The following is an 18,756-nucleotide window of genomic DNA, read 5'->3' as shown; positions in this document are numbered from 1 at the left end:
TGATGAATGGGATGGATAGGATAGAGGTGGAGAGGCTCTTCCCGCTCAGAAAAGACAGTAGGACTAGAGGGCACAGCCTCAAGATAAAGGGGGGGCGGTTTAGAACGGAGTTGAGGAGGAACTTCTTCATTCAAAGGGTGGTGAATCTCTGGAATTCTCTGCCCGTTGAAGTGGTGGAGGCTGCCTCGCTAAATATATTTACGACGCGGGTTGATAGGTTTTTGATAGGCAAGGGGATTAAGGGTTATGGGGAGAGGGCGGGAATGTGGAACTGAGCCATGACAGATCAGCCATGATCTTATTGAATGGCGGGGCAGGCTCGAAGGGCTAGATGGCCTACTCCTGCTCCTATTTCTTATGTTCTTATGTAATCAATTCAATGCGAGCAGCAGAAACCTTTCCAAGCCTTACACCTTCTTTGAAATTTCTCGAAAGGATGGGAAACTAAAGTTCCTTATTGCTTTCCCCTTCGGCCTAGACAGAGTCAACTTGCAACCAATCAGCACCCCTTTCTCCTGTGGTAAAATTGCGATTGTTCAAAATTTGACATTTCTGTGTTTGTCCTGGTGAATGCAAGTCGGAAAGCTTTGACAACACACTACTCTTTTCTGCCCCAATCATTGAATTATAGAAGGGCTACAGCAGGCAAGGAGTTGATTTGGCCCATTAAGCCTGTGATGGCCCTATATGAGAACAATCCAGCTAGTCACATGTTTTGGGATACAGTGAAAAGTATTGTTTCTTACGCACTATGCAGACAAAGCATACCATTCATAGAGTACATAGGGGAGAAGGAAAGGAGAGGGTGCAGAATGTAGTGTTACAGTTACAGATAGGGTGTGGAGAAAGATCAGCTTAATATTTGATTTATTATTGTTACATGTATTGGGATACGGTGAAAAGTATTGTTTCTTGCGCGCTATACAGACAAAGCATACTGTTCGTAGAGTACATAGGGGAGAAGGAAAGGAGTGAGTGCAGAATATAGTGTTACAGTCACAGATAGGGTGTAGAGAAAGATCAGCTTAATATTTGATAGGTCCATCAAAAGTCTGACAGCAGCAGGGAAGAAACTGTTGGGACGTGATCTCAGACTTTTGTAAATGTAGCCCAGTCCATCACACAAACCAGCCTCCCGTCCATTGACTCTGTCTACACTTCCCGCTGCCTCGGGGAAAAGCAGCCGGCATAATTAAGGACCCCCCACACACCCCGGACATTCTCTCTTCCACCTTCTTCCATCGGGAAAAAGATACAAAAGTCTGAGATCACGTACTGACTGACTGAAGAACAGTCAGTGTTGTATCACCACTCAAGAACAGCTTCTTGGGTGGCAACACCACAGTGGAGCCCACGAATGAGATTGGAGTGTATTGAAATGAGCTGCCCAACTTTTCTTTCAATGGTGGGTTGGAGGGGGGCTGCGGAGGCAGGGATAATCCTGTGGGATTTGTCTGCGGGCCTCAAATTCCAGCCATTTTTTACCTCTCAGCTTAACCTCAAAGCCAGGTTAACTTGTAACTCATCCTCCGCTTGCTGTTTATGGGCTCTTGCTGTGCACGCATTGGCCACACTGGTGCCCAGCGAAGGCGAAGCATTGCATTTCGAGGTCGTTTGCTCGGTGAGGGCCCTTTAAGAGGTTTCTGACTGAAACCGTTTGCCTATTGTGGTGCGGTGCGGAGGGAGGGGAGTGGGGATGTGGTTGGCGGGGGTGGGGGGGGAAGGGGGGTTGGCAGGGCCGAACTGGGGGAAGGTGGTGAAGTTTAATCCGTACTGACTCCTTCCGTTTCTCAGTCCAGGGAAGTGAACCGAGCCAATAAAAAAGAAGTGAGGCAGGCAAATCGTTACTACTTCATTGAAGCCTGCCTGGCTTTGTTACTCTCATTCCTCATCAATGTCTTTGTGGTTTCGGTGTTCGCTGAAGCGTTTTATAATCAGACCAACCAACAAGTGGTAAGTATGGGACGTACTTGGAAGTGTACGGCCTCAAATTGCTGCAAGTCTGCGGGGGGGGGTGTTGGAAATGTGCCCATGATGTCGACAGGAATATTGTTGGGGCACTACCTACCACATGTTGGACCAAAAGTATTCACCTCAGATCAGCAGGGCCTCTTCTGAGGCAGCAGCTCACATCCCACCAGACTAGGCCGCAACCCGTCAAAGGGGCCGTGAATGAAGGGGATGAGACTTGCTCCAAAGACTGAGTTTTCCCCTCAACTCTATGCTCGGATACACCAACGAGTTTGTGTGTGTCGCAGCAGGGAAGCCATGATGGTGTTGTATAGAACTTTGGTGAGGCCACAGCTGGAGTACTGTGTGCAGTTCTGGTCACCTCACTACAGGAAGGATGTGATTGCACTGGAGGGGGTACAGAGGAGATTTACCAGGATGCTGCCTGGGATGGAGCATTTAGGTTATGAAGAGAGGCTGGGTAGGCTTGGGTTGTTTTCTCTGGAGCAGAGAAAACTGAGGGCGACCTGGTTGAGGTGTACAAGATTATGAGGGACAGAGTGGATAAGGAGCAGCTGTTCCCCTTAGTTGAAGGGTCAGTTACAAGGGGGACATTGGTTCAAGGTGAGGGGTGGGAGGTTTAGGGGTGATTTGAGGAAAACATTTCTACCCAGAGGATGGAGAGGGTCTCGAATGTCCTGCCTGGGAGGGGGGTGGAGGCCTCACATTAATCAGATAGAACTGGTCAAATTGCAGAGGTGCCACACAATGATCTGTGTTGGAGCCTCAACTATCAACAACTTGGAAGAGACGATTGAGACACAACTCTCCACATTTGCCATTGACATAATGCTAGGCGGCATTGTAAACAGTAAAGATGGGCATTGGGTCACTGTCTGTGTGGAGTCTGCACGTTCTCCCTGTGTCTGCGTGGGTTTCTTCTGGCTGCTCCAATTCCCTCCCAAAGTCCAAAGATGTGTAGGTTAGGGGGGATTGGCCATGCTAAGTTGCACCTTAGTGTCCAAAGATGTGCAGGTTAGGGGGATTGGCCATGCTAAGTTGCACCTTAGTGTCCAAAGATGTGCAGGTTAGGGGGATTGGCCATGCTAAGTTGCACCTTAGTGTCCAAAGATGTGCAGGTTAGGGTGGATTGGCCATGCTAAGTTGCACCTTAGTGTCCAAAGATGTGCAGGTTAGGGGGATTAGCAGTATAAATGCAATTGATTATGGGGATAGGGGGATGGACTTGGGTAAGATGCCCTCCCAGAGAGTCAGTGCAGACCCAATGGGCCGAATGGCCTTCTTCTGCACTGTAGGGACTCCATGACATTGAGCTTGGAACATAGAGTGGTGTAGTTTGATGAAAATAGTACTTGGACTCTGAAGGTTAAATTCCGAGGGCAGATCACGCAAACAATGATGGTATTCCCTGGAATTTTTCAAGATGTCAAAGGGAGCAGAAAGGAGAGGTAGGAAGAAACAACGTTCCCTCGGTGGGAAGTCTTAGACTTGCTCGAAGAGTTAAAACATTGGGGGGAAACTTTCCAGAGTGAAAGGGTGGGGGAATAGGAGCAGTTTCAAATGTGTTGTTGGAATGTGCTGACTTGCTGAGGATGTATCTGACACCATAATCTTTTCTTTGTAGCATGAAGTGTGTGTGAACAACAGTAGTCCTAACTCCGATCTCTTCCCAAAGAATAACGATACTCTGAGTGTTGATATTTATAAAGGGGTAAGTGTATGCATCTTTACATATGACAATGCAACTGTAAGTGGGAAAGTGAACACTGCGGGTGATGGATAGAAGCTACAGAGAGGGCAAGAGAGTGAGTAACAAGGTGGCAGATGGAGTATACACTGAGGAAATGGGAAGCGTTGGTCGGAAGAGTGGAAAAGCAGAGGGCAGGATTTTCCAGACTCGCTCGTCTCAAAACTGGAAAATCCCATCCGAGGTCAACAGACCTTTCCATGGTTCATCCCTCGCCCACTCTGATTCCCGTGGCAGGTGGAGGGAAAATTCACCCAGAATTTTTTTTAAAGGTGAGAGATTAGGAAATGTTGGCATTCAGAGGCACCTGGGTGTCCTTGAATCCTGGAATCACAGAAAGTCAGCAGCTGGGGACAAAAATCAATTCATGAGTGTGTTCGAGTGACTGCAAGCAGGTTGGAGTATGGAGTTCAAGAGGACTTTGGGAAGACCACGCCCGGAGGTCAGTGCACAATTCTGATCTCCGCACCTGAAGAAGGATCTAAAAGCAAATGACTACGGATGCTGGAATCTGAAACAAGAACAGAAAAATGCTGGAGAATCTCAGCAGTTCTGACAGCATCTGTGGAGAGAAAATAGAACCAGCGTTTTGTGCCTGGATGACCCAGAGTTAAAGACAAAGAGAAGATATGATGAGATTTATACTGTTAGGGTGAGGGGTTGGGGGGGGTGTGGTTGACAATGATATCCGATGAAAAGGCGAAGGGAATGTGAGTGATGATGATCATGGCTAGGAAGGGTGCTAACAGCGGCACATTAAGAAATGGGTATCAGAACAAAGGCAAGCAGAGTTTCAAAGGACAACCTTGAACAGATATCGCGAGTAGGGTGTGGAGAGGGGACAGTGGTGGGGGGGAGGGGAAAAGGTAGCAAGCAATATTGAAAAAAAGTGGAGGAATGAATCGATCACTGTCTGCTTCTTGTCCCCCTCAACACTGTTGGCCCAAGAAATATAGTGCATGAGTACTGGGCCCAGTCTTCTATGCTTGCATCCAGGCTCCTTGTTTCTAGAAAAGAGGCGTGTCACTTAGCGAGGATTACTTGTCTCGACACTAAAGATGGTCTGGCAGGAAGAATAAACTTTGCTTTACTCCTCATTGCCAGTGTAACAGTGTACTGAGGCTGGTTTTCTGCCACCAATCACCCATTATTTACAGCGTGTTCTGAATGCCATTCAGCGGCCATGGAGTGCAGATCAATCCTGAGTCTATCAACTATTGGCCTAAGTGCAACCTGCAGGTTTTAAGCCCCTCTTCCCCGGCACCCGCTGCTCCTTCCCTATTGGGCAAGCCTCCACTCGCCTAATCGGGGAGCTCATACTCTACGATGTTCATGGGGAGATGTACTGATGATCTCCCATGGCCTCATAACAGTCGGGATCTCCCTGACAGTCCGAGACGTTCTTGCCAGCTCTTTGTTCCAAGCTTGCTTCAACTCAATTCAAATTTGCAAGGTGCGACGGTAAAATTGAAACCCACATTTCCAGGATTATTGGTCCAGTGCCTTTTATTACCTGTTAAACACCAATCAGTGACAGCCTGCTTACACTCGTGTCCGCTAACCCTTCTGCTGTCTTTCCCTCAGGGCGTTGTGTTGGGCTGTTACTTTGGTCCTGCTGCCCTCTACATCTGGGCCATTGGCATTCTGGCTGCAGGTCAAAGTTCAACCATGTCAGGGACATATACTGGACAGTTCGTCATGGAGGTAAACTTGGATACTCATTCCTAAAATGATAACGGATTAGAATACTGAACTATATGGAGTATAATTCTGCTAGAACAAAACACCTGTCAGTCCCACCTTGAGCACTGTGTCCAGTTCCCTGTCAGTCCCACCTTGAGCACTGTGTCCAGTTCCCTGTCAGTCCCACCTTGAGCACTGTGTCCAGTTCCCTGTCAGTCCCACCTTGAGCACTGTGTCCAGTTCTGTGTCAGTCCCACCTTGAGCACTGTGTCCAGTTCTGTGTCAGTCCCACCTTGAGCACTGTGTCCAGTTCCCTGTCAGTGCCACCTTGAGCACTGTGTCCAGTTCTGTGTCAGTCCCACCTTGAGCACTGTGTCCGGTTCCCTGTCAGTCCCACCTTGAGCACTGTGTCCAGTTCTGTGTCAGTCCCACCTTGAGCACTGTGTCCGGTTCCCTGTCAGTCCCACCTTGAGCACTGTGTCCAGTTCTGTGTCAGTCCCACCTTGAGCACTGTGTCCAGTTCCCTGTCAGTCCCACCTTGAGCACTGTGTCCGGTTCTGTGTCAGTCCCACCTTGAGCACTGTGTCCGGTTCCCTGTCAGTCCCACCTTGAGCACTGTGCCCGGTTCCCTGTCAGTCCCACCTTGAGCACTGTGTCCAGTTCTGTGTCAGTCCCACCTTGAGCACTGTGTCCGGTTCCCTGTCAGTCCCACCTTGAGCACTGTGCCCGGTTCCCTGTCAGTCCCACCTTGAGCACTGTGTCCAGTTCCCTGTCAGTCCCACCTTGAGCACTGTGTCCAGTTCCCTGTCAGTCCCACCTTGAGCACTGTGTCCGGTTCCCTGTCAGTCCCACCTTGAGCACTGTGTCCGGTTCCCTGTCAGTCCCACCTTGAGCACTGTGTCCAGTTCCCTGTCAGTCCCACCTTGAGCACTGTGTCCAGTTCCCTGTCAGTCCCACCTTGAGCACTGTGCCCGGTTCCCTGTCAGTCCCACCTTGAGCAGTGTGTCCGGTTCCCTGTCAGTCCCACCTTGAGCACTGTGTCCGGTTCCCTGTCAGTCCCACCTTGAGCACTGTGTCCAGTTCCCTGTCAGTCCCACCTTGAGCACTGTGTCCAGTTCCCTGTCAGTCCCACCTTGAGCACTGTGTCCGGTTCCCTGTCAGTCCCACCTTGAGCACTGTGTCCAGTTCCCTGTCAGTCCCACCTTGAGCACTGTTTAGTTCCCTGTCAGTCCCACCTTGAGCACTGTGTCCAGTTCCCTGTCAGTCCTTGGCGTTGTGAGGCAGCAATGTTAACCACTGTGCCACTGTGTCACCCTTAAACTCAAAATTTTTTTAACATCTATGCTTTCATGGGATGGGGGTGCTGCCGGGCACACCAGCATTTATTGCCCATCCCTAGTTGCCCTTGAACTGAGTGTCTCGCTCGGTCATTTCAGGAGGGCATTTAAGTTTCAGCAACATTGCTATGGCTCTGGAGTCACATGTAGACCAGACTGGGTAAGGATGGCAGATTTCCTTCCCTAAAGGGACATTAGCGAACCAGATACGTTTTTTTTGTAACAATCGCTATTACTGAGACTAACTTTTTATTCCAGATTTTATTATTTGTATTTAAATGCAACCCAGTTGCTCTGGTGGGATTTGAACCCGGGTCCCCAGAGCATTAGCCTGGACCTCTGGATCACGAGTCCAGTGACTTTACCAGTATGCCATTGTCTACACCTCACCTGATGGGTTAATTGGCCCTTATGATGTGTAATTATGATGTGAAATTTAGAAAATATAGCAGGGAAGTCTCCATCTAAAACTAAAAGGTCAGCTTTCCTGATAAGTCCTCGTTCCTGATCTGTCTTTTATTTGTCTGACACAGTCCTATTTGGCTCTTTGAGCTGTTGCATCTCCGGCGTGAGAACAGATCGGGAAATTGTATTGGACAATTATTCAGGACCTCTGGAATTTTTGCAATATTAGGTGTACCTACGCCACATGGAGACAGCAATTGAAGAAGGCAGCTCATCATCACCAAGGGGTAATTACGGATGGGCAACAACTGATCTAGCCAACAACACCCACATCCCATGAAAGAATTTATTTTTAAAATCCACAAACTTTTCCATAGGATGTCAGCACCTGAAAGTTGTCCAACCTCTTTTCACACACCCACAGGGTGGCACAGTGGCACAGAGGTTAGCACTGTGGCCTCACAGGGCCGGGGACCTGGGTTCAATTCCCGGCATGGGTCACTGTCAGTGTGGAGTTTGCACATTCTCCCCGTGACTGCGTGGGTTTTCTCCGGGTGCTCCAGTTTCCTCCCACAGTCCAAAGATGTGTAGGTTAGGTGGATTGGCCATGCTAAATTGCCCCTTAGTGTCCAAAGATGTGTAGGTTAGGTGGATTGGCCATGCTAAATTGCCCCTTAGTGTCCAAAGATGTGTAGGTTAGGTGGATTGGCCATGCTAAATTGCCCCTTAGTGTCCAAAGATGTGCAGGTTTGGTGGATTGGCCATGCTAAATTGCCCCTTAGTGTCCAAAGATGTGTAGGTTAGGTGGATTGGCCATGCTAAATTGCCCCTTAGTGTCCAAAGATGTGTAGGTTAGGTGGATTGGCCATGCTAAATTGCCCCTTAGTGTCCAAAGATGTGTAGGTTAGGTGGATTGGCCATGCTAAATTGCCCCTTAGTGTCCAAAGATGTGCAGGTTAGGGTGGATTGGCCATGCTAAATTGTCCCTTAGTGTCCAAAGATGTGTAGGTTAGGGTGGATTGGCCATGCTAAATTGTCCCTTAGTGTCCAAAGATGTGTAGGTTAGGGTGGATTGGCCATGCTAAATTGTCCCTTAGTGTCCAAAGATGTGTAGGTTAGGGTGGATTGGCCGTGCTAAATTGCCCCTTAGTGTCCAAAGATGTGTAGGTTAGGGTGGATTGGCCATGCTAAATTGCCCCTTAGTGTCCAAAGATGTGTAGGTTAGGTGGATTGGCCATGCTAAATTGCCCCTTAGTGTCCAAAGATGTGTAGGTTAGGTGGATTGGCCATGCTAAATTGCCCCTTAGTGTCCAAAGATGTGTAGGTTAGGTGGATTGGCCATGCTAAATTGCCCCTTAGTGTCCAAAGATGTGTAGGTTAGGTGGATTGGCCATGCTAAATTGCCCCTTAGTGTCCAAAGATGTGTAGGTTAGGTGGATTGGCCATGCTAAATTGCCCCTTAGTGTCCAAAGATGTGTAGGTTAGGTGGATTGGCCATGCTAAATTACTCCTTATGTTGAAAGGTGTAGAGGTTAGGGGGATTGGCCATGATAAATGGGGATAGAGCAGGGAAAAGGGGCCTGGATTAGGTACTGTCAGAGAGTCAGGGCAGGCTTGATGGGCCAAATGGCCTCCTATTGTAAGGATACTATGATTCCAGGAGAAATTCCAGCACCTAATCTGACTCCTGACATGTTCACTGTTTTGCTTTCTCCTTTCCAGGGTTTCTTGAACCTCAAGTGGTCCCGTTTCACTCGGGTGGTCTTCACGCGGACAATTGCCATCACCCCCACCTTACTGGTGGCTGTTTTCCAGAGTGTGGATACACTGACGGGGATGAATGACTTGCTGAATGTTCTGATGAGCTTGCAGGTGAGATGAGTTCACAACATGGCCGTACTTCTTACCTTGGCCTGTCCAAGCTCCGATGTCAGGGCAGCCATTGGGCAGCTCAGTGAAAACAGGCCATGTTAATCATAGACCACAGCAGCCCAGGGCAGTCAGTAATAGCTCGAGGCTTCTGGAAGACACACCTGAATCAAAAATGCGAGTTAGCACTGACGGGGTCATTTTCTGTTCAGAGAAATCGCCACTGGCAACCTGTATCAGGATAGGCCGCCAGTGAGTGAGGTTACGTACATTAAGAGCAAGATGATGAGCAGGGAAAGAGTGGGGCCCATTAGAGACCAAAGAGGCAATCTGTATATGGAGCCAAAAGATGTGGGCAAGGTCTCAATGAATATTTTTCATCAGCATTCAGAGAGAGACATTGTAGCTGGAGATTTCAACTGGGATGGTGAAATTCTAGAGCAAGTCAAGATCAGAGGAGGAGGCATTAGATGTTTTAGAGGGCATAAAGGTGCATAAATCCCCAGGGTCTGATCAGATGCACAGCACGGTGGCACAGTGGTTGGCACTGCTGCCTCATAGCACCAGGGACCTGGGTTCAATTCCCAGCTTGGCTGTCTGTGTGGAGTCTGCACGTTCTCCCCGGGTGCTCCGGTTTCCTCCCACAGTCCAAAAGACATGCTGGTTAGGTGCTTAATTCTCTCTCAGTGTACCCGAACAGGAGTGTGGCAACTGGGGGATTTTTCACAGTAACTTCATTGCAGTGTTAATGTAAGCCTACTTGTAACTAATAAATAAACTTTACTTTCTAAGTCTCCCAGGCTGCTGTAGGAGACAAGAGAGTAGATTGCAGGGTCCCTGATGGAGATATTTAAATCTTCACTGGCCACAGGTAAAGTGTCAGATGATTGGAGGATAGCTAATATGGTACCTTTATTTGAAAAGGGCAGCAGGGATAAGGCAGGTAATTACAGGCCAGTTAGTCTAACGTCAGTGGCAGGGAAATTATTGGAAAATAATTCTGAGGGACAGGATTAATCAACACTTGGAAAGGTTGGGATTGATTAGAAACAGTCAACACGGATTTGTCGGTGGGAGGTCCTAATTAATTTAACTGAGTTTTTTTTAAAAGATAAATATATTGATGAGCGTATGTTGATGTGGTTTACATTAACTCAGTAAGGCCTTTGACAAGGTCCCACATGGAAGGCTGGTCCAGAAGGTTCAAGCCCTTGGAATCTAAGGCAAGTTAGCAAATTGGATCTAAAATTGGCTTGTTAATAGGAGGCAAAGGGTGATGGTGGAGGGCTGCTTGTGTGATTGGAAGCCTGTGACAAGCAGTGTACCACAGGGATCAGTGCTGATTGTTGTTGATAGTGAGGAGGATAGTCTGAGGTTACAGACTGGTATTGATCAGCTGGTAAATTGGGCACAGCAGCAGCAGATGGAATTGAATCCTGATAAGAGATGGTGCATTTAGGGAGGCCTGATAAGGGTAGGATATACACAATGAACGGCAGGTCCCTCAGGGGGTACTGAGGAATAAAGGGACCTGAGTGAACAAACCTATAGATTCCTGAAGGTGACAACACAGGTAGACAGGATGGTGGAGAAAGCAGACGGAATGCTTGCCTTCATTAGCCGGGGCACAGAATATCTGAGCAGGAAGGTCTTGGTACAACTTTATAAAATATTGGTTAGGCCACAGCTGGAGTAGTGTGCGCAGTTCTGGTTGCCACACTATGGGAAGGACCTGATTGCATTGGAGAGGGTGCAGAGGAGATTCACCAGGATGTTCCCTGGGAAGGAAAGTTTCAAATGTGAGGAGAGACTGGATAGGCTGGATTTGTTTTCCCTGGAGCACAGGATCTGATAGAGGTACACAGAATTATGAGAGGCAAGATGAGGGTAGAATCTTCTCCTCATGGCAGAGGTGTTGAAGACCAAAGGGCAGAGGTTTAAGGTGAGGAGTGAGTGGTTTAGAGGGGATTTGAGGAATTTTTCACCCAAAAGGTGGTGGGAATATGGAAGATGCTGTCAGAGAGGGCAGTGGAGGGAGCTACTCCCACAACATTTAAGCAGCATCAGGACGTGTACTTAAATTGCCAAGGCTTAGTTGGCTATCCCAACTGCTGGTTAATGGGATTAATATAGATTGTTACTTTGATAGTCAGTATAGACATGGTGGGCTGAAGGGCCTGTTTCTGAGCTGTATTTAATCATCTCACTGGTCAGCAAGGTGCTAATGGAGCTCGGTACATAAATCAAGAGAATACGAACAAATAAATAGGCAGGAATATGTAAACGAAGTTGGAGTTTCAAGGTAGCCTCAGGCTTCCATTTCTCTGTCATTTCTGTTGAAGTGTCAGTCTTGTTCCTCTGGTCTGGTACCCAGCATTGCTACAGAATGTTTATTTCAAAGTAGTTACAATGTATTCTGGTTTTTGTTTCTGATTTGGGAACAGTCCTGAGACAATCTTCACACAGTTGACTGAGAATTCCTTACAATGCTCCTGATGTTCAGATTATTCTGCATCCAGCTCGCGTGGGGCCTCACGTTCATCAATGTCCGTCAGTCTTGTAGCATTAATATCATCATATCACAGAATTGAATCATACAATCCCTACAGTGCTGGAAGAGGCCATTCAGCCCATCAAGTCTGCACCAACTCTCTGATAGAGCATCTCACCCAGGCCCTATCCCCATAACATTACATATTTACCCCGTTAATCCACCTATCCTCCACATTTTTGGACACATGGGCGGCACGGTGGCACAGTGGTTAGCACTGCTGCTGCACAGCTCTAAGGGTCCAGGTTAAATTCCAGCCTTGGGTCACTGTCTGTGTGGAGTTTGCATGTTCTCCCCGTGTCTGCATGGGTTTCCTTTGGGTGCTCCAGTTTCCTCCCATGATTGCAAACTGTGTAGGTTAGGGTGGATTGGCCATGCTAAATTGCCCCTTAGTGTCCAAAGATGTGTAGGTTAGGGGGATTGGCCGTGTTAAACCCAAAAGCTGAGGCATCCTAGTAGGGTCAGAACGGAGTTTTGGGACTACAGTCGGTCCACGGGAAGCAGACGAGATGGATGCAGGACTGGTGTAAATCCGGGTCCTTTTGAATGGGGAATCTATGGAGAGGTGGGAGAGTGCTTGTGGTTTTGGAGGCCAGGGGGAGGTACAATATAGGACAAAGATCTTTGGGGGCAGCGGGGGGCGGGCGGGGGCACGGAAGGGTGGGGGGGGGGTGCGGCTGGACAGAGGGCAGTACTTCCATTGTCTCCCAGAGTATGCAAACGAAAGAGGTCTGTTCCTTCTCCTGAACCACCGACCATGTTTTGGTGGTGGGGGGCAGAATGAGGTCCTTAACCACCCTGGAATCGAATACTGGAACACTGGAACTCCACACAGGGCGATTGACCGGTGCAGAGACAATGGACACGGAATGAAATTTCTGCCAGAGGTGAAGGAAAATGCCTTCAGTCTTCCCAATATAGAATTGGAGGGAATTTCTGCCCATCCGGCACTGGGTGTGGGATAAGCAGCCGGATCATTTAGCAACAGTTAAAGGAGGAGTGGAGAGGGGTGGTGGGTGGTCCAACAGTCATTGGTCTTTGAGTGGAGTTCGATTGTGGTCTTTCAGCCACTTTCCTGTTACGAATGGAAATGGCCAAAACAGCAGCTCAGTCAGGCACCGGGGAACCTCCATCTCCAGTCTCAGTACAGTAACAGGTTTAAAGACCCCCGCTGGCTGCTTCCCATTGGGTGAACCTTCACTCACGTGATAGGGAGCTCGTACCGCACGAAACAAGGGGTAGAATCATAGAATCCTACAGTGCAGAAGGAGGCCATTTGGCCCATCGAGTCTGCACCACCCAGGCCCTATCCCCATAACCCCATGCATTAACTCTAGCTAATCCCTCTGACACTAAGTGACAATTTAGCATGGCCAATCCATCTAACCTACACATCTTTGGACACTAAGGGGCAATTTAGCATGGCCAATCCATCTAACCTACACATCTTTGGACACTAAGGGGCAATTTAGCATGGCCAATCCACCTAACCTACACATCTTTGGACACTAAGGGACAATTTAGCACGGCCAATCCACCCTAACCTGCACATCTTTGGACATTAAGGGACAATTTAGCATGGCCAATTCACCCTAACCTGCACATCTTTGGACACTAAGGGGCAATTTAGCATGGCCAATCCACCTAGCATGGCCAATCCATCTAACCCGCACATCTTTGGACATTAAGGAGCAATTTAGCGCTGCGATTTTGTGACCTGGAGATTCCACACTCTGCACCTGGGTGATTCACCTCAGCCACAGCTCTGCCTCTGAGAATCTCTTTAAGACTTGATCCGGGTTGCTGAGGTATTCCTCCCTCGATCGGAATGTCGCCCAGGTAGACCGCTCCATGAGGAATCCCCTGCAACATATTGCCCAGTGCCAGCGGAAAACGGTCAGAATGTAGGACACCCCAGAAACCAGTATCTGAACAACTCCCGTGTGTGTATTGATGCTGACGTTCTGAATGTAACTCTAACCAAAGCTGGTAGGTGTGACTCATGTCAAGTTGAGAGTATTTTGCCTCCCCAATAAACGCCGCAGACTAGTCTGTCTCAGAGCATATCCTCTAATACTGTCCCCAAACTCACAATGTTCAGAGTAACAATGTTAGTTACAGACTCTCCCATCTTCCAAAAATGACTATGGAACTTGAATCGCTGAAGGTTTCGGATTGCGGTGATTCTGAGCAAGTGTGACTAAATCCGCAAAATCTTTACTGATAAAAATATCAAAATATGGTACAGCATGGATTCAGAACTGGAGGTAATTCGTTCCACAGGTCCCTCGTGGTGAGACTAAACCCATGAAAACCTGTGCTACTGATAACATCGCTCATGTATATTCATACCCACTACAGATATCAGTACATAAATTTAAATAGAAAGATGTTTATTATAACATTCTACAACACTTGCAACTATATAATGCTTTTCACAACCACTGGATCTCGCAAAGTGCTTCCCAGCCAATGAAGTATTCTTTTTGAAGTCTAGTCACTGTTGTAAAGGAGGAAATGCACCAGTCAATTTGTGCACAGCAAGATCCCACAAGCAACAATGAGATGGTTGCCAGATAATCTGTTTTTCTTTTGTCATGTTGCTCGAGGAATCAATATTGTCCAGGACACCAGGGAACTCTCCCCTGTTTTTTCCCTTTGAAACAGGGCCGCAGAATCTTACACATCAGCCCAAGAGGGCCTAGGCTTGATGTCTCATTGGAAAGACAGCACCTTCACTCGTGCTGCACTCCCTTAGCACTGCGCCAAAGTGTTAGCTGCAATGTGTTGTGCTCAACACTCGGAGCTGGACCTTATGGGCGGAATTTTGCAAGATTTTTCTAAGGGCATAATTTTACCGGCATGAGGTTCGTACGATTCCGCCTGAGGCTAATGGAGAATGCAGTGTTCTGAGCCTCGCCCACTCCTTGAATTGTGCCAGTAAAATTTTGGCGTAAGTGTCCAGTTGGCATGAAAATGGGAGAGTTCCAGATCTGTTTTTCAGGTGGGTTTTCAGGCCCAATCTTATGCATTCTGCCTCTGAAATTTTGGGCTGGTGACTGTCGAGCCAGAGAGGCTGTGGGTGGGGCTTAATTTGCTAGACAGCCTGCAGAGGGAGCTAGTGCGCATGTGCAGACCTCTGATGCTGCACATGCGCATTAACAGTATCAGGGGTCTGATGGACAGAGAGCGAGCTGTCAGGCCCCTGCTACTGCAGGCAGCCTCAACCAGCTCCTCCCCCCCCACCCCCGCAATTGTGGGGGCCCGTGGCACGAGATGCAGCACCCGCTGCCCTTCCCCACCCCCACACCACCCAGATCGATTGTGGCTCCCATGCCCTCCCCTACCAATCACAGGCAGAGTGGCAGCAGGCCCCTCCCTCCCCCACCAATCACAGGCAGAGTTGCAGTAAGCCACCCCCACTTCCCATTGGCCCACCCGCCATTGGCTTGCCCTCACAGTCCCCAACCCACCCTCTGTCACTGCCCAGTGGGCATTGCTCAGGTGCCAGGGTGGCACTGCCAGTCTGGCACTGCTCAAGGGGCGCCCTCCCGCCTTGCACTGGGCCTCCCCGGGAGGCCTCAATGACCTCCGGTTCCACCGGCAAGGCCAACACAACAGTTCCCCGTTCATGTTTTCCTCACTGGAGAGAACCTTTCCCAGTGAGGCGTAAAGGCATGCGAGCCCAGACAACTGCGCACTGGGCTCGCTAAGCTGGTGTAAATCAGCAAACATTTCAATAAATTAATCCGCCCTTTGCCCATTCCTGGTAAGAGGCTGACCACACCAGAAATCCGGGTGTCGTAAAATCATGACAGGCGCAGAAACGGGCGCCATTTGCGCTAGTCACTTTACACCTGATTTTACAATATTTTCCCGCCACAAAAAGGGTGCAAAGAGGTCGTAAAACTCTGCCCTATGAGTCAGAGGATAAGAGAGAGTGCTACTGACTGAGACACAGCTGAAAGAAACTGATGGTTTGAGTGGCCAGTGCTCCTATTCTACAGGGTGGTACCTCTGAGGGTTTTATACAAATACTAAACTGAGACTCAGTGCACTCCAGTAAGATGGTGAAGCTGTTATCAGGTGACCCCATGGATGGACAGGGCTGGAATTTTTCCAGCCCTTTCCATCCCGCCAAAGGGGTCCCTTCCCCACTGTGGGGTTCCTCGGCGCTGTGGCCCCGATCAACACCAATGGCCTATTGACTTCTTTGGCAGGACTGGAAGATCTCACCAGCAGCCAATGGTGAACTGCCTCTGCCAACAGTAAGCATGCCATGGGGGTTGCGGGGTTGGGGGGGGTCTCACTGCTGCCTTCACTTGAGATGGGAGGCTGACAGAGTGCTTCCACCTTTTGAGTTGAAAGGGATCTGTTGTAGATGTAGTAGTGAGTATTTGTGGTTCAGGGTTGGCCAACTGGGCTTACTATTATCAGTCCGGGTGCATGGTACAGGGACTGTGGAAGGAGGCGGGCGGCACAGTGGTTGGCACTGCTGCCTCACAGCGCCAGGGACACAGGTTTGATTCCTGGCTTAGGTCAGTGTCTGTCTGGAGTTTGCACATTCTCCCTGTGTCTGCATGGGTTTCCTCCGGGCACTCCAGTTTCCTCCCACGTCTGAAAGACGTGCTGGTTAGGGTGCATTGACCTGAACAGGCGCCAGACTAGGGGAATTACACAATAACTTCATTGCAGCATTAATGTAAGCCTTACTTGTGACAAATAAATAAACTTTAACTTTAAAAGAGATTGGTCTGGGCTTGTCCGTTCATGACAGTTGTATGTGTATAATTCTGGTTAATTTATGGTGGCACCGCCCTCTAGAGCCAGCTCTAACTGGTGACCTTTCAACTCTTTGCAGCTGCCATTTGCGCTGATCCCGATATTGACGTTTACAAGTATGAGCTCAATAATGCACGACTTCACCAATGGCCTGTAAGTATCCCAGCTCCCTGCTCACACATGTGTTAGGGTACCAGAGCCAAAACTCCCCCAGGGATATAATGAAGCCCAACTGGATTTTCCGTGTTGGTATCAGTGTGAGGGTAAAGCGTTTCGCTCCGAGTGTGATTCTATTGGCCCACTAGGGAGATTTTATTACAATACAGTTTAACGGTAACAAATGAATTAGCTCATTTTTTTAACCAATTGAAATACTTAATCACAACAAGATACAATTCTTTACTGCTAACCTATCTCTATTAGTTCCAATGTAAGCAATATTCCTATTATAGACTTAAATTCCTCTTCAAAATCAGTTAGCAACACACAAGGGTGCATGCTTGCACTTGTTAACAGTCTGGCGCTTTTGAACACTTCTAGAGTGAGAGAGACAAAGAGACACCTGTCTTGTGACATCCCCAAACAGCACCCTCCAGAGAGATTGAGAGAGAGAGACCTCTTGCTTCAGAAATTGATTGTTTCAAAATAAAAGGGAAACTCTGCGTTTTCCCCACTTTGCCCATTCACGCAACTCTGCCTCTGTCTGTCAAAACCCGACTCTGAAAGCCCAGGGGAAAAGCCAAAAGAAACAAAAATGCATCAGCTCAGATGAAAACAAACACATCCCCAGTTAAAATGAGCATTCTCAGTATGAGTTGCCTGGTGTAGGCAAATCGGCACTGTGCAAGGCAGTTGAATTTTAAACATACCCCTCACCACAAATATGATAAAAATGCATTTCTTAAAGGTGCAGTGTCACCACACTCACTGTATCTAGCCTCATACACGTAGAAAGACCTCATTTGTGAGGGATTGGAAAGTGAACACCAGACACCAATGGACTAAACTATACAGAGGGAAGGGGAGACAGATTAGCTGTAGCAAAATAAAGCATGACACAGTCCCAACACTGCCCATATGCTGTCTGAGGTGCTGTAATGTGGGAGGAATGCACAGAGAGGTATGAGCTGAACATGTGCAAGTCCTCTGGCCTGTCACTCCCACTGACATGCTTGCAAGAGATGGGAATTGAATGGGGACAGGGAGGTTCTGGATGGAGCCATTCCAAATCAATGATAATCAGGCCACTACTTGATATCTGATTCACTCTGTTGCAGCAGCTATGAAACTTTCATTTTGTGTGAGCGAGAGAATCCTTTCATTTCTGAGCGCAAACGTAGAATGTGACACATCGCAAAAACTGCGCAAAAATCCAATGCAGAATTTATCGGTTTACGCTGGATGCGACTGCAACCCACCCACCTCCACCCTCCCCCCGTGGTACTGCCCAGCATTTTGCATGAATAGGCTTGTCGTATGACATGGTTTACATCAGCGCAAAGGCTTTTTATCCTCCCACGAGCGCAAACTCACCCAGCCTCAGGGAAACAACACTGGGACTACAGACCGAATCCCTGGGTTAATGCTAGCAAGCGGAATGGTCTCCATCACTTTGCTCTGATGATCGGGCACCCAGAGGCTGCTGGGTGGATTGCGGCCCTCAGTCAGGACTCTGATTGTCATGGTCAGCAAGTGTGTGTGCGCAAGTCCAGCTACTCCACGCAGAGCGGGACACAGCAAACGGCACAGTGTGCAGCACTGTTCAATTTTTATTCTTTCTCCCTAATTAAACTAAGAAAGACCCTCCTGCCCTTACTCGGTCCGTATCCCTCTATTCCCTCCCTATTCATGTACCCATCCAGATGCCTCTTAAATGTTGTTAATGTCCCTGTTTCCACCCCCTCCTCTGGCAGCACGTTCCAGACACCCACCCCACTCTGTGTGAAAAACCTCCCCCGCACATCTCCCTTAAACTGTCCCCCTCTCACCTTGAACCTGTGCCCCTGTGTAATTGACACTTCCACCCTGGGGAAAAAGTCTCTGACTATCCCCCCTGTCTCTGATCATTTTGTAGACCAGGTCTCCCCTCAGCCTCTGTCTTTCCAGTGAAAACAATCCCAGTTTATCCAACCTCTCCTCATAGCCAACACCCTCGAGACCAGGGAACATCCTGGTGAACCTTCTCTGCACTCTCTCCAAAGCTTCCACATCCTTCTGGGAGTGTGGTGACCAGAACTGCTCGCAATAAAGTTTATTTATTAGCCACAAGTAAGACTTACATTAACAACTGCAATGAAGTTACTGTGAAAATCCCCTAGTCACCACACTCCGGTGCCTATTCGAGGACACTGAGGGAGAATTTAGCGTGGCCAATGCACCCTAACCAGTACGTCTTTTGGTCTGTGGGAGGA

The 18,756-nt window shown here is 48.5% G+C and overlaps 1 protein-coding gene across 4 annotated transcripts in view; it reads left to right on the top strand.

The window, feature by feature from the left end:
* Window positions 1–18,756, top strand: part of LOC145339235 (natural resistance-associated macrophage protein 2-like) — a 56,055-nt gene that overhangs the window by 34,773 nt on the left and 2,526 nt on the right. For 2 of the 4 annotated variants that reach the window (XM_080183634.1, XM_080183633.1), the window contains 5 exons: window positions 1,795–1,953; window positions 3,596–3,682; window positions 5,303–5,422; window positions 8,866–9,015; window positions 16,425–16,498. In XM_080183634.1, coding sequence (XP_080039760.1) covers window positions 1,795–1,953; window positions 3,596–3,682; window positions 5,303–5,422; window positions 8,866–9,015; window positions 16,425–16,498 — 590 coding nt within the window. Of the gene's footprint in view, window positions 1–1,794; window positions 1,954–3,595; window positions 3,683–5,302; window positions 5,423–8,865; window positions 9,016–13,252; window positions 13,326–16,424; window positions 16,499–18,756 lie in introns of those variants that run through there. The other 2 variants (XM_080183636.1, XR_013886009.1) reach the window with 2 other exon arrangements.

Source organism: Carcharhinus amblyrhynchos, unplaced genomic scaffold (assembly GCF_965287045.1).
Source record: "Carcharhinus amblyrhynchos unplaced genomic scaffold, sCarAmb.v2.hapA chromosome_355, whole genome shotgun sequence".
In the NCBI taxonomy this organism is placed as follows: Eukaryota; Metazoa; Chordata; class Chondrichthyes; order Carcharhiniformes; family Carcharhinidae; genus Carcharhinus; species Carcharhinus amblyrhynchos.
This window is presented reverse-complemented; position numbering and strand designations above follow the sequence as displayed.